This window comes from Notothenia rossii (genome assembly GCF_949606895.1).
Source record: "Notothenia rossii genome assembly, chromosome: 5".
NCBI lineage: Eukaryota > Metazoa > Chordata > Actinopteri > Perciformes > Nototheniidae > Notothenia > Notothenia rossii.
This window is the reverse complement of record NC_136903.1, coordinates 61,663,733-61,677,091: the sequence shown is the minus strand read 5'-3', so window position 1 is coordinate 61,677,091 and position 13,359 is coordinate 61,663,733. Positions and strand designations below refer to the sequence as shown.

The following is a 13,359-nucleotide window of genomic DNA, read 5'->3' as shown; positions in this document are numbered from 1 at the left end:
TCTGGTACCTACAGTCATGCACATCCAAGTCCGGATGCAACACCAGGTCTAATGCAGAACTGTTTACTATGAACATTAACAGAGCTAAACTTAAAAAATCCACGTAGCTTTCCTTTGAATAATAACGTATAAACAGCAATAATGATTTATAAAGAAATGTTGACAGAAAACCAAGGGATCACTGTGCTAACACACAAAACAGTAACTGCCTTTTTTTCACTGTGTGTTAAAAGCATGCATTTAATCCAAAATTAATTACATGACCTGCGCTTGTTGATTTGCTGTGTGTTTGAATATTAAAAGCAATCTGTTCTCCTGTTCTCAGACCAGGAGCAGAGTGTGGAGGAGGTGCTGTCCAGCCTGCAGGTGGACCTCCTACTGCCGTACTCACAGCTCCTCCTCTCCTCCCAAGCCGAGCTCCCTGACTCCTGCCTCGCATTCGGCCTCCAAGCCGCTCCGACCCGCTGGTTCCTATTCTCGGAGCCCAAGGCGCTCCGGCAGACCAGGAGCGAGCTGAAGGTGTTGATCCAGGTCAGAGAGCAGCATGTGAAGCATTGAGAGTTCCTACATTTCACAGTAGAGATAGTCCAATATAGTTTCCCTTTTTAAACATGTTTTAAAGTTTTTATTACATTAGTAGGTATTGCGATCATTTTAGATGTTCTTTAAATATTACAACTCTCTCACAGGAGAGAGCATCGCAGTTCACTACGTTGTTGCACCAAAAGTGAAACTTGATTTGCAGACAGTACATCTTATCACGATGAGTAAAGACATAAAGTGGTTCTGGTTGGACTAAAGTCTAGAAGTCTGGTATGGACATACTTCGGTCTAGTTGTCTAACGGTAGAACTTTAAAAAAAGAAAAATCCCAATTCTATGTAAACTCAGTGTCAAGACGTTTTGAAAGTGAGTATAAAAGGTTACTTTGGGATATTATTTAACAATATGAATGAACACAATGCCGTATTACCTTGTACTTTTTCTGTTTTTATGTAAAGCGTCTATGAGCACCAGGAAAAGCACTATAACAATTAAATGTACTATTATTATTTATATTACGCATTTGGGGTTCGCCTGTCCCGGTAGTGTGCTATACAGGTTTTTGTGCATGTACTGTAAATGGTCTCCAAATAGATGTTTGGGGGGTTTCTCTCCCACACTCTCACCATAGGTCACCAGTATGACATGTGAAGCATATACATGTCAATACCAAAATAAAAAACACATATTTTCCTCCTTTTCTCAAGGCCATGAAGTCTCAGCCTGACCCCGAGCCCCCCCTCCCTCCTCAGCTCCTCCACCGCTCGCTCATCAACTCCTGGGAGCTGGAGGAGAGTCAGGGGGCCCAGGGAGGCTATGCTGCCTTTCTCCTTCCTTCCTCCTCCACCTCCTTCTCAGCCCCGGACACCCACCCGCTCCTGTCAGACATCTTATCCAGCAGAGAGGACCCCAGCCTCCCTTCCCTCCTCTTTCTCACCCACAGACACCTCTGGGTGCTGAACATTGATTTCAGAGAGCTGGCAGAGAGTGAGAGAAGGAGCGCTGGCCTTCATCACTCCTCCTCTTCCTCCTCTTCCTGGTGCAGGCTGGTCCGTGTGCCCATCGGCTCCATGGTGCTCCACCCTGGAGAAAGGACTTCAAAGGTCGAGGAAAGAAGCAGCAACACCTCCTGCCCCGACCCCAAACACCACCACAGGTACAGAAGCTGTGGCTGGATCAATGGATTTTTTAGCTTTTATTTTTTGTTTATATATGCCAGATTTTTACTGACAATTAAATTTTTATAAAGTAGAATTTGGACAAAAAAAACAAACAACATGAAGTCTGTTAAACAGGGTTTCAGCTAGATAAATTATTTGTGTTATTATATTTAGTTTTAAAATGGTAATATTTACAAATGTTTCTTTTTTAACTTTTCCAAAAGTCTTAGTCACAAAAATAATATAACTTCCAAAATGCCCCACATATCAACAGAATATTCTTCTTTAGTCCATATTTGTTGGTATTTAGCTTTTTAATCATGGTTTCAATGCAGTAAAAAAAACAACAACATGATAAGTTGTATTCATTACAGAAAATTGAAATAATTGGGTAAAACATACTTAACAGTGAATATTTGTGGACACAAATGTAATGTCTAGATAGCAGAATGTCTTTGTAAAACAGAAAAGCGATTTCCTATTTAATTATTTAGTTTCCTCACGCTTAACTTTGGTCATCACCTGTATTTGAACTCTTATGTTGAGCGCAGGAGGAGTCACTCTGTGGAGCTGCTGCTGGGCGGTCAGAGGCTGCTGCTGCTCTTCCCTCTGGCCCAGAACAGGAGCTCCTTCCTGGGGGAGCTTAGGCAGAGGAGAGCTGCTCTGGAGGGGCTGAAGATGGTCGCCCTGCCTCTGCCCTGTCCACAGGACGGGCCGCACACACAAGGTTAAGACTGAATACCATGGTTTTATTTAGTTTGACTGTTACTGGTGTATTCTCTCCGTGTGTTGACACATTGTTGTTGTGTTCTCAGGCCGCCACGGATCCAGAGACCAGTGCTGTTGTTCCAGAAAGAGGAAATCACACAGCACCAACAGGTACACTTCTGAAGCAGTGTAACATAAAATACTATTTGTCCATGTAAATCTTCTTCCACTTGATGCTGCATTGAAAGCTGCATGCTAATATCACACGTTTGCTGTTATTAAACCCTCTAATGCTGTAAGTACAACGCACTAATTTGATCAGAGCACTGATTTATCAGACATTATTTATCTAAAACAAACCATGGTACAGAATCAATCATGTTTGCCACAATGAAGCTGTAATTTCATCACCTCATCACAAGAGTAAGATACATTGGCATTGTTGATTTTATCACATATATTCCCCAATCGACTTTGTGTTGGGTGATGATTAGTTATCAGAAACATCAGAGATATGTTTTGAGATTATATTTATAATATTCACAAAGTTTGTCCACCAAAAAGCACTAATTAAAATGTTCCCAATCAGGACATATTTTGGTAACAAGTATTTAAAAACTTCTTATCAAAATGTTTGAAGTCATTTTGTAAATGTTAAAATACAGATATAATCATTTTAAAAAAAGATTTGCAAAGGAAATCTTTACTTTTTTGTTGTTCCTTGTTTGGAGCCGTGTTCATCTTTTCTGAAAGCTAAATTAAACTCTTTGCAGCACATACCCTCTGACTTCTTTAAGAGTCTATTCATTTCTGATTAACAGAGGTATCATGAGAGGTTAAGGTTGTATTTATATTTGTTCTACTTCTCTGACCTCCTTCTTCTCCTCAGCTGGGACTCCTCCCGTCTCCAGGTGGAGGAGAACCAGCCGTCCCCTCACCTCACCCCAAGTCTCTCCCCAGGACTGAAGCTCCTTGCTGGGCTCGGAGGGGAGCAGCTGCTGACTCACTTTCATCGATATATAGCAGAGGTAACATACACATAAAGTGTACTTTTTGTACTCTTATGAATAAAAACGTGGAGAATTTAAATATTTTGTAAATTAAATTTACATTGTTTCTAGAATGTCGGGAATATACAAAAAGTTTCGATCTCGAGTTTACGAAGCCCAAAAAAAACATTGTAACGGGAAGTGGCAAACCGTGTCTATCACAACTGGACCTTGTGTAGACACACGCACCCCCCGCCGCCGCCCCTCCCCCGCCGTTATAATGTCCGTCTTTTCACTGAATTGTTGTCTTGAAAAGGGTACTCGACAATTCCGCAACAACTTCATCTTCACCTGTTGCACTTGCCATTTCAACGTTAAAAACAATAAAACGGCATGAATTGCTTCGTCGCATCTAGATCCTCTGTCTCGAGCCAGTTAACTAGCGGGCCTTCTAGAGTACCCTGGAACCGAGGGGAACTCGGAAAGAATACGCCCATTGGCTACAAATCAATTATATGATTGAGTGATCAAACTGTCAGTCCAAACGTACGCTCTCATTCAGTGCAACGGCCAGGGCATTCTATCAAGGATGTAGAATACCTTGGTTGAAGGATACCCAGAGACCCAGAACAAGATCTGATTGGTTGCTTTCTTTTCTAACACAAAACCACTGAAGTGCGTGGTCCGAGAAGGACAAACAAATCAACGTAACACTGTAATATTACAGATCAACGACACGAATAGATTCTCATTTATTCATTTTATATACATTTTATTTATATAATTAAATCGATTTTTTGTTTGTTTTATCTGAGTGTTACAGGGTATTCTCTGAATACCTTGAAGGCCCTGATGGTTCACTGGGTTAGGGTCAGTGCAAAAAACAGCTATATTATCATATAGACAGGAAAAAAAGGCAAATCAAAATGGCGGAAACTTTTGCTAAATGACTAATTATCAAAAGTGGTGCGTTTTTTTTCCTTTCAACATTCTTATTGTTCTATCTTTTACTTTTTGGTTAGCCAAGGCAGAGCAAACCCTGGGCACAAATCACATGTAGAGTTCTGAGTCGACCCCAAGTCTCTTCTTCTTGGAGGACCTTTGAACTGCGATAAAGCCTTTTTTCCCTTTCCTTGTTGTTCATGTTTAGAAAGGGACACACTTTATCTTTGTTTTGTTTTTGAATCTGCTTTTTAAAATGTTTTGTGTCAGTCTGAGTCGGAGGAGGTGAGACAGGTGTTGTGGCTGTCTGTGGTTCTCTACAAGTCTCCAGAGTCTGAGCTCACCTGCTGTCTGCTTCTATCCAACGACACCATCTACTTCCTGTTGGAGGACTCCGCCGCCACACTCGTTGATCACTCTGGTAGGATATACAGACATGTTGGTTTAGTCAGTGAGATTTAGTCACTGCTGTTTTAAAGAGGCCCTATTGTGCTTTTTGGGGGTTTCCCTTGCCTGTAGTGTGTTATGTTTTGTGCATGTAAATGGTCTGCAAAAGCTTAAAGAGCAACTTGCAGGTTTTTTCTTTTACTACATTTATGCTTAATCTTGCCTGAAAATTACAATTAAAAATGTTAATGCAGGATTTTATATGTGTTACAAGACATAAGGGCATGAATTCAGAGGAAAAGGAGCCGCTTTGAGCTCTGCTACTAAAAACTGCTTTTTTTTAACGTCAAACGCGTCATATTGCGTCACATGGGGGAGCAACTTTCTCGGAATCGTTCTCTGCCCAATCCGCGGTAGTAGTTTGTAGTTGGTTTGAGCGGTTGTGATTTAGTGAGCTGGTAATTTTTCGGTAATTTTACATTGCATTTCACCATTTGTAATCATGGTGAGCTGGAGTTTGGGCAGGTTGCACAAACTCGAGCCTATCAGGACATCGAGTCCACAGTTTCCCTCACGGGAAAAGGACCGTAGCTAGTGTTCGTTCCTGGGTGCGTTGTGCATCCACCTCCCTGCAGCACATACTCTCCACAGCTTTATCAGGAAACCGTATTACATCTCTCTCCCCCCCTTCGCTGCTCTCTCTCTCTCCCCTCGGGTACACAGCACCGTAAGACGTAGTGTGGAGATGCATTAGGTAACGCTGTGGTGACTGTACTGCTCCAGCCGTCTCCTTTGTGTTTGTTTGTTTCCCCCTGTCTGTGTTGTTTGTGTGTGCGTGGTGGCTGTCACTCCTGGCTCCCGGCTCAACCTCCACTCACCTGCTGCAATCAGCTGTGCACCCTCCCCGACTACACACCTGCTTTCCATCAAGCCATTTACAACGACATATCAACGGAGGCTCCACAACCTTTCTCCGCCAGATCGTCAAGTCTCAGCCGTATCTCGCGTCTCCCCTCCGGTACACAGCACCGTAGTGTGGAGTTGCATTAGGTAACGCGAGATACGGCTGATACTTGCGCATTAGTTTCTGTTATGGATCAGTATCAACAGTCCTGCCAGTAACGTTACTATATTATCAATACTACTTTAGTTATAGCCTGATATATGATTGCTAACTTTACAATGTTTTGATGTGACTGACGTTAGCTAACATTACTGTAGCTAACGCAGGTCACTCACCAAGATAGCTGCTCTGTTCTCCACTGGTTCTCCTCACACCAAAGCTCCATTTCTCTCCGATGGCCGTTATTTTTTCTAATCCTTGGCTGCTCCTGGTCTCTTGGACGCATAGCAGGCTCATAATTATAATCATATGCATTCGAATATATATTTTCAACCTCTTCTGTGTCAAAACTAGCATTGTGATCCATGTTTATTCATACGTTAGACCGGCCGCTCTCCCCCTTGTTTCCCCCATGTTACGTCACACGCAGGAGGTCACGTGCGGAGGCTTTTTTATGCGGAAGTGAAAATGTCTTACTAAAACGACGCCAGATGTCACTGTAGTGTATTCATAATTTTCCTACACATTTATTCACTTGATTCTCTAACCTGCAAGTTGCTATTTAAATCCCAAAGTTCTTTCCAGAGGGAGAACAAATAGACCTTTTTGAACATTAATGCATGGAAACATGTCACAGTAGAGTCACTAAATACTAATATGAACCTGAACATTTGGTTTTTCTCACTCACACTTAAAGGGTTATCTCTGATGGAGAAAAACCTTTAAAATGACATGCGAGTCATTTCTCTTTTAATATTACTGCTCCTGCATCTATTTCAACATTCCTAATCATATTCAGATTGTTTTGAGCATTTTTCCCCCATGGAACCCGTGAAGAGTGATGAAAAAATAACAAAGAAACCATAACATGGTAAACATTTGCAGTGTCTGTGTAGACTTTCAGCTTTGTTAAATCAGTTCTCTATCTTCTCTTCCTCTTTCTGTCTGTCAGTGTTGGACGTTATGGACTCTGGAGATCCGGACTTGTGTCTATGCTGCTGTCTGTCCGTCAGACTCTCTGATCTGCTGTCCGTCAATGTGGGACTGTTCGACCAGTACTTCAGAGTCGTAGGTCAGTGGAAGTTCCCACTCCTTGTCCCTGTTTGCAGAGCTCATATACATGTATAACAAGCTACCTCTTAAAGCTGATATAACTCTGTCACACTCTTCACTTTCCCGATCTTCCCATATGTCTCTCCCCTTCGTCTCTCTGTGTTCGCAGGCCGCTCAGCCGATCACATCGTGTGCTGCCTCAGCAGGGACAGTTATGGGACGGGTGTCTTTCTCCAGGAGCTTATGTCGGCTCTGAGTCTGCAGCAGCAGCAGCTTCCTCAACCAGAGCCGTCTGATCAGGACTTCTACTCACAGTTTACCAGCACAAACACCGGTAACCAAACAAGAAGCCTTTGGGAAGTGTCATATTTGTTTTGTCATAAGATCCTACCTAAATACTCCACTCATTATTGTCTGAAGCTTGTATGTGTCATAAAAACAGCAGTTGCAAACAAATGACTACCGTAATTTTCGGACTATAATGCGCACCTGAATATAAGCCGCAGCAGCTAAATTGAATGATGTGTACATATATAAGCCGCACTGGACTATAAGCCGCAGGTGTTTTTAATGTTTAATTACCATATGTAAGGGTTCGTGCACAGAGGGGATTGTCGGGAAAGAGATGGCTGTTTGAGGAAGCTCCCATTTATCAACATTTCAACAAACAAGTTGCATATTTGCATAACATATTCAAGTGTTACCATTTAGTGCAATAGTAGCTACAGAACATGTACTGTGCTGTGTAAAGTGTACTGTATCACATAGCGTTTCAGACACACAAACTTTTCAACTTTCAAACTTAAACGGTGCGCTCCCAGCGCAAGTACCGGCAGTGATCTACAGCAGTGGTTTTCAACCAGTGGTACGAGGACAAACTGTCTCGCTCTTGTAATGTCTGTCTGTCTTGATCTCGTTCTGTCTCTCGTACCACACGCGGTTCCACTTTTACTTTTGTGCGCTACCTGTCTCACTCTTTTCCGGCCTCCAGCTTTTCCTGCTGGAGTCCGCCGCTTAAAGGTGGGGGGCTGCGGACCGGCCATAGAGCCCATAGAGTTAAAGGTGGTGGACTGTAACCTGTAAAACCCATAGATTTAGGAGGTCCCCTAGTGGCTGTTAGCTGTAAAAATCCACAGATTAGCCGCACCGTTATATAAGCCGCAGGGTCGAAAAATGGGAAAAAAGGCGCGGCTTATAGTCCGAAGATTACGGTAAATGAGACTACTTAACGTCATCATGCCAACACGAGTCCGTCTTAGAATAGCGGCAGTGATGCAATGCCCTGCAACCATGATGTATTTTGTTTATATAAAAAAAAAATATATGTATTAATTAATTGATTTATTTGTTTTATCTTGTCAATGGATTTGTATAAAAGTATATGTTTTTTATCATACTAATTCTTATTAGATCTGTGTGAAGTTAGAACAAATTGTGTTGTTATAAAGAAGACCAATTGTTGACCCAGGATTAAGCTGACAGGGATTTTTTCTCCCGCTGCAGGTAAGATGCAGAACTACGAGCTGCTCCACAGCAGCAGGGTGAAGTTTATTTATCCCAGTGAGGAGGAGATGGGAGACCTGACATTCATCGTGGCAGAGAGGAAAACTCCGGCCAGCGCAGCGTCTCCGTCATCACGCTCCTTCAACGTCCTGCTCTACCTGCTAGTTTTCCAGGTACGAAGTCCTTCCTTTTTGATTACTTTGAATTTGTAAGGGGATTTAACATGCTGGAACTATTTCTATATGTGTATCCTTCCGCCTAGTTCTTCTCTGCATTGTCTCCAGTTTCAGTGCAGGTTGCCATACACAATTGGTTTTGGTCTCCGAACAGGCACAACAATAACAAACCTGGCAACCTCAGCTGCACACAGTCACTGTGCACATTACTCCCCCTGGACACAAAGTGTTTTTTAGGTTTCTTATTCGAGACACATTAACAAAATGACAATAAATACGATTTTGGGAGATTGATAATGTAGGTGTTTATTTGGAGTCTGAAACAAGCATAAAAGCAGCGTTGGGAGTGTTAATTTAAAATGGTATCCCCATACAGTTACTTATTAATTGTTAAAAACATGTTAAATCCAAATATCTGGTGATCAACAATAATTATTTTCTAGGGATGTAACGATACCAAAACTCACGGTACGATAATATTGCGATAAAAAGTCCATGGTAAGATATTTATCGCAATATTGAAAAACATTTTCTTTTATTAAATAATACATCTGATTTGTACAGTGTTTTAGTAGGATAGTAGTATAAAATAAAAGTGTCAACAATATAATAATCAGACCCTGCAATAGAATAAATCAAGTTTCACTTTAGTTTTTCAAGTAACTCAACTCTAACTCACTCAGCATCATCAAGGTTATCTTTTAGGAATATGAGCATGTCCACATTTCCAGGTGGAAGCTGGGATGTTTGGGCGTTTACAATATCCCCTGCTGTGGAAAAAACTCTCTTGCTTGGTACTGATGTTGCTGGGACAGAGAGATATGCTTTGGCCATCGGTAACAGCAGTGGGTAAAACTGTGCATTGTCTCTCCACCACTTCAAAAACAATACCGTTTTTGCCAAGAAGGTGAGGCTTATTGACAGGGCGAGATATAAATATACTGTTGGTACTTGTCAATGTCTCTAGGTATGTACATGTAGCCCTGTAAATACGATTGTGTTATCTGTTATTTTATGTTCATGTTGTAACCTACTTGTTGCCATGTTGGACAGGTCTCCCTTGAAAAAGAGATCGATGATCTCAATGGGACCATCTGGTTAAATAAAGGTTTACATTTTTTTTTTAAATCAAAAAAGATTTGATATATTGTTACATCCCTGGTGGTATGTCATCACAGTGTGTAATATAAAGGAAAGGAAATATAAAGAAAGTAGGAAAAAAAAAATATAATAAAAAAAATAAAATAATAATTATAAAAAAAATCGTGGTATATTTTGTCAGTCTCACGACGGTATTGAGACATCTATTTACCGCGATATTCGATATATCGTTACATCCCTATTATTTTCATGATAGAACAGACAAGAACCTTCACACAACAACAACAGATTTGCAAACACAAATTCTTAAACAGGAATAATGTTTTAAAAAAGTGTAATTAATTAAGAAAAATACTAAATCATTCACTCAATACAAACAGTCAAATCTCATACAATATTTTATTTGAGGATTTTGTTTAAGGATATTTGTATCTTTAGTTTGATGAGACACCATACGCTTTATTTGAAAGCCTTAATAGAAGCTTTAAATGTTCTGTAGGGCCCTAGTTTTTTTAAACTGTGCTATAAAATAATTTGTATTCTTTCCTCCAGGTCCAGATCCCGAGTCAAGGCTCCACTCTCTCGGGTCTCTCTTCTTCCTCCGGGCTGTGTCCGGTCCTCCAGCCCAGGACTTTGATCCTGACCAGCACCGACGTCTTCCTGTTGGACGAGGACTACGTCAGCTATCCTCTGCCAGACTTCGCCAAAGAACCTCCCTCCAGGTGAGCACACAAGACGCCCTCCTGTACCACAACATTTAAAAAACATTTTATCCTTCTTTATCAGAGGGAGTCATCTAATAGCAAAATAATTCCTGTGATGCCCCTCAGATGGGGAAGCAGGGCCGACCAACGCTAAGCAATCAAATCTGTGAATTATGCCGTCCACCCTGAATGCTGCCGAGCTGTACTTTGGCTGCAGGCTATAAAAAACGGTGTGAGGAAGAACTACAGACTGTGTGCCTTAGAAAGAAATACTTCTTACTATTATTATTCTGATACTCAGACCTTATTGACATTTCACTGTGACTTCATTATTTACTCCGACAATAACTTGTATAGCTCTAAATGGTGAATACTGATTGAAGTTTTTGACACGTACCTTTTCCACACATGGAAACCCATTTGTGACCAAAGACAATATTTAGTATGATAAGAAAGAAATCCACAATTGTTCTCAGACGGAAATGCTTGAAATATGGAATGAACATAAACTATTCGACTATCTTACAATAAAACGTTGACATTTTATTCACAACACATGAATAATTGCAAAGATCTGCTGCCTCACCCGATATATTATCACATCAGTCATTCCATTCATCATTAACTCCCAATCCAGAAATGCACCTTTACCTATCTGCTGCTTCCTAGCTAAAGTAATCTTCCTCATCACCTTCATCATGTCGTCCTGCAGGGAGCGGTACCAGCTGCGTGAGGCTAGGAGGATCCGTGACCTGGACCGGGTGCTGCTGGGGTACCAGACGTACCCTCAGGCTCTGACCCTGGTGTTCGACGACCTTCCCGGCCCCGACCTGCTCTGCCACCTCACCATGGACCATTTCACTGCTGCAGGGGAGGAGGCCCCGTCCAGACGGGGTGGATCCAGCAGCGGAGCAGAGGGCGAGGTCCAATGGTGTGTCTTTGTTCCGGGAGCCGACAGCAGAGAGAGGCTGATCTCACTCCTCGCTCGCCAGTGGGAGGCGCTGTGCAGCCGGGAGCTTCCTGTGGAGCTCACCGGCTGATTGGATGTCGGTGAGGTGGATGACCTAGTTGGGAGCTGATGGCAGACGGAGTCATCATAAGAGCGAGATGATTACCTAGCAGATTAAGGGCTTGGTTAGCTGTTTAAAGGCTTCAATATGCTGTAAACGAAGAAGTGTTTTCTGACCACATCTAAAGCCAAGGCTTTTTCACATAGAATGGTGGTCTGATAGAGAGTCTGGCAAGATGTGATGAATCAATTAAATGGGGCTTACAATGGATTGTGCTCGGTTGTCCATATGAAAAGCGACACAAATAAGCATGGTGAGTGTTAAAAAAATGTAAGAAGAACAAATCCTGTGTACGTACAATAGAGCTGCAACAATTAGTAGACTATTAAAAGCATATTTCTTTATAATCAAGGTAACTTTTCATTTGCAAAAAAGAAACAAACTACTGTTATCAGCCTCATGAGGTTTCCTGCTTTTATCTGTTTTATCTCCTATTAAACAGAATATCTTTCAGCTTTGGACCGACAAATGAGGGAAAACATTTAAAGATAACACATTGGAAATCTGGAATAGACATTTTCACTAGATTCTGACATTTTATAGAACAAACTGTGATAAGCAATAACAAACGTTCTCTTATTCCTCCAGCCAGTCGCATCATCAACTCTGCTTTCAGAAGCTATCCCTGGCTGCATCCTGCTGCCTCACCACCTCTCTCAAACACCTCTTTTGTGTATTTTGCATGTCCTTGTAGTCTTGAATAGACGTTTTTTCCTAGAACACATTCCTTGTGTTGCACTCAGTTCTTCACATGTAAAGTGACAGCAGGGTTAGCAGTTTAAAAAAACATGCTTGAGAGATAATTTGACCCTTACACCTCCTAACATGGAGGCAATCCATGTGTAAAGTTGCCATGATTGTTGGTTTCAGACAAGCACACAGTTTGAAGCATACTGGGGTCTTTGGTCGTACTTCTTACAGATTGAAAGGGATCTGGCTTTGTTCAAACAACGTTTGGTGTTCGCTCCAGAAAAAAGTCTTTGTCGGACTCAAAGGACAGCAGACTGCCATTACAGGCCTGAGACCTCACACTGAGCCGAAACAGTCGGAGTTTCTGGCACAACCTCACCTTATTTTAAAGTGTCTCACACGCAGCAGATTTACAGACTTGAGACACGGACAGACGGACGGACGGACAGAATTGTGTTGCACAGCAGGGGGTGCTGCAGACAGTCAACAGGAGTTTACTACCTTTTAATCAACATTACCTTAAAGGAACAGTTTGTCATTTCAGGTATATCCTCTTGTCCTCCCCAGAGTCAGATGTATAGCAGTTTCATTTCTGTGAGTTCAGTACAAATAAGTATAAAGTGTTATCCTAGCTTAGCACAAAGACTGGAAGCAGGGGGAAACTGCCAAACGAGCCTCATTAAAACTCCAAAGTTGTCTGATTTACATGTGTTTATTTATGTAAAGTTGCTCTTAAAACCAAAATCCATGTTTTTACTTTTCTGCAGTCTGACTCTGGGCGAGGAAACAAAAGGGATCTTCAAAAATGTTGGACTGTAGTTTTTAAATAGCACACACACAAGCTTACACATACACACACTCGGCTGCTCTGCACAATATGCTCTCTGAACATTTTATTCCTTGCACATTGATGAAGCAGTATTGTTGAACTGTGTATTGAAGCTTTTTTATTGACATGATATTAATGTAATTATGTTTGGGGCAGACGGATGTTTTCCATCCTAAAGCAGATTTTGTACTAAACGCGGAGATCCTTGGGGATTTTTTCCAAAAAGAACTCTTAAATATCTTATTTAGTATTATCAAGTATTATTTTTTATATTTTCTTAGTTTTATTTTATTGTCTGTTTTGTCTTTTGTACATTGTTATTGACAAATGGGAAGCCAGTCAGTGCTGGACCCTGCCACCATTCACCACTGTTGTTTATGTTTCATGTTGTCTTGTAAATGGGGAATGCCACTCAATTAAAGTGAAAACGAAAACTCCACAA

The 13,359-nt window shown here is 41.4% G+C and overlaps 1 protein-coding gene across 1 annotated transcript in view; it reads left to right on the top strand.

The window, feature by feature from the left end:
• nisch (nischarin) overlaps window positions 1-13,359 on the top strand; it is a 26,719-nt gene extending 13,360 nt beyond the window's left edge. Inside the window, exons 14-24 of the mRNA XM_079680528.1 lie at window positions 326-531; window positions 1,250-1,698; window positions 2,254-2,429; window positions 2,518-2,581; window positions 3,300-3,438; window positions 4,612-4,762; window positions 6,744-6,863; window positions 7,014-7,178; window positions 8,348-8,520; window positions 10,177-10,346; window positions 11,041-13,359. Coding sequence (XP_079536654.1) covers window positions 326-531; window positions 1,250-1,698; window positions 2,254-2,429; window positions 2,518-2,581; window positions 3,300-3,438; window positions 4,612-4,762; window positions 6,744-6,863; window positions 7,014-7,178; window positions 8,348-8,520; window positions 10,177-10,346; window positions 11,041-11,368 — 2,141 coding nt within the window. The 3' untranslated portion in view covers window positions 11,369-13,359. The remainder of the gene's footprint in view (window positions 1-325; window positions 532-1,249; window positions 1,699-2,253; window positions 2,430-2,517; window positions 2,582-3,299; window positions 3,439-4,611; window positions 4,763-6,743; window positions 6,864-7,013; window positions 7,179-8,347; window positions 8,521-10,176; window positions 10,347-11,040) is intronic.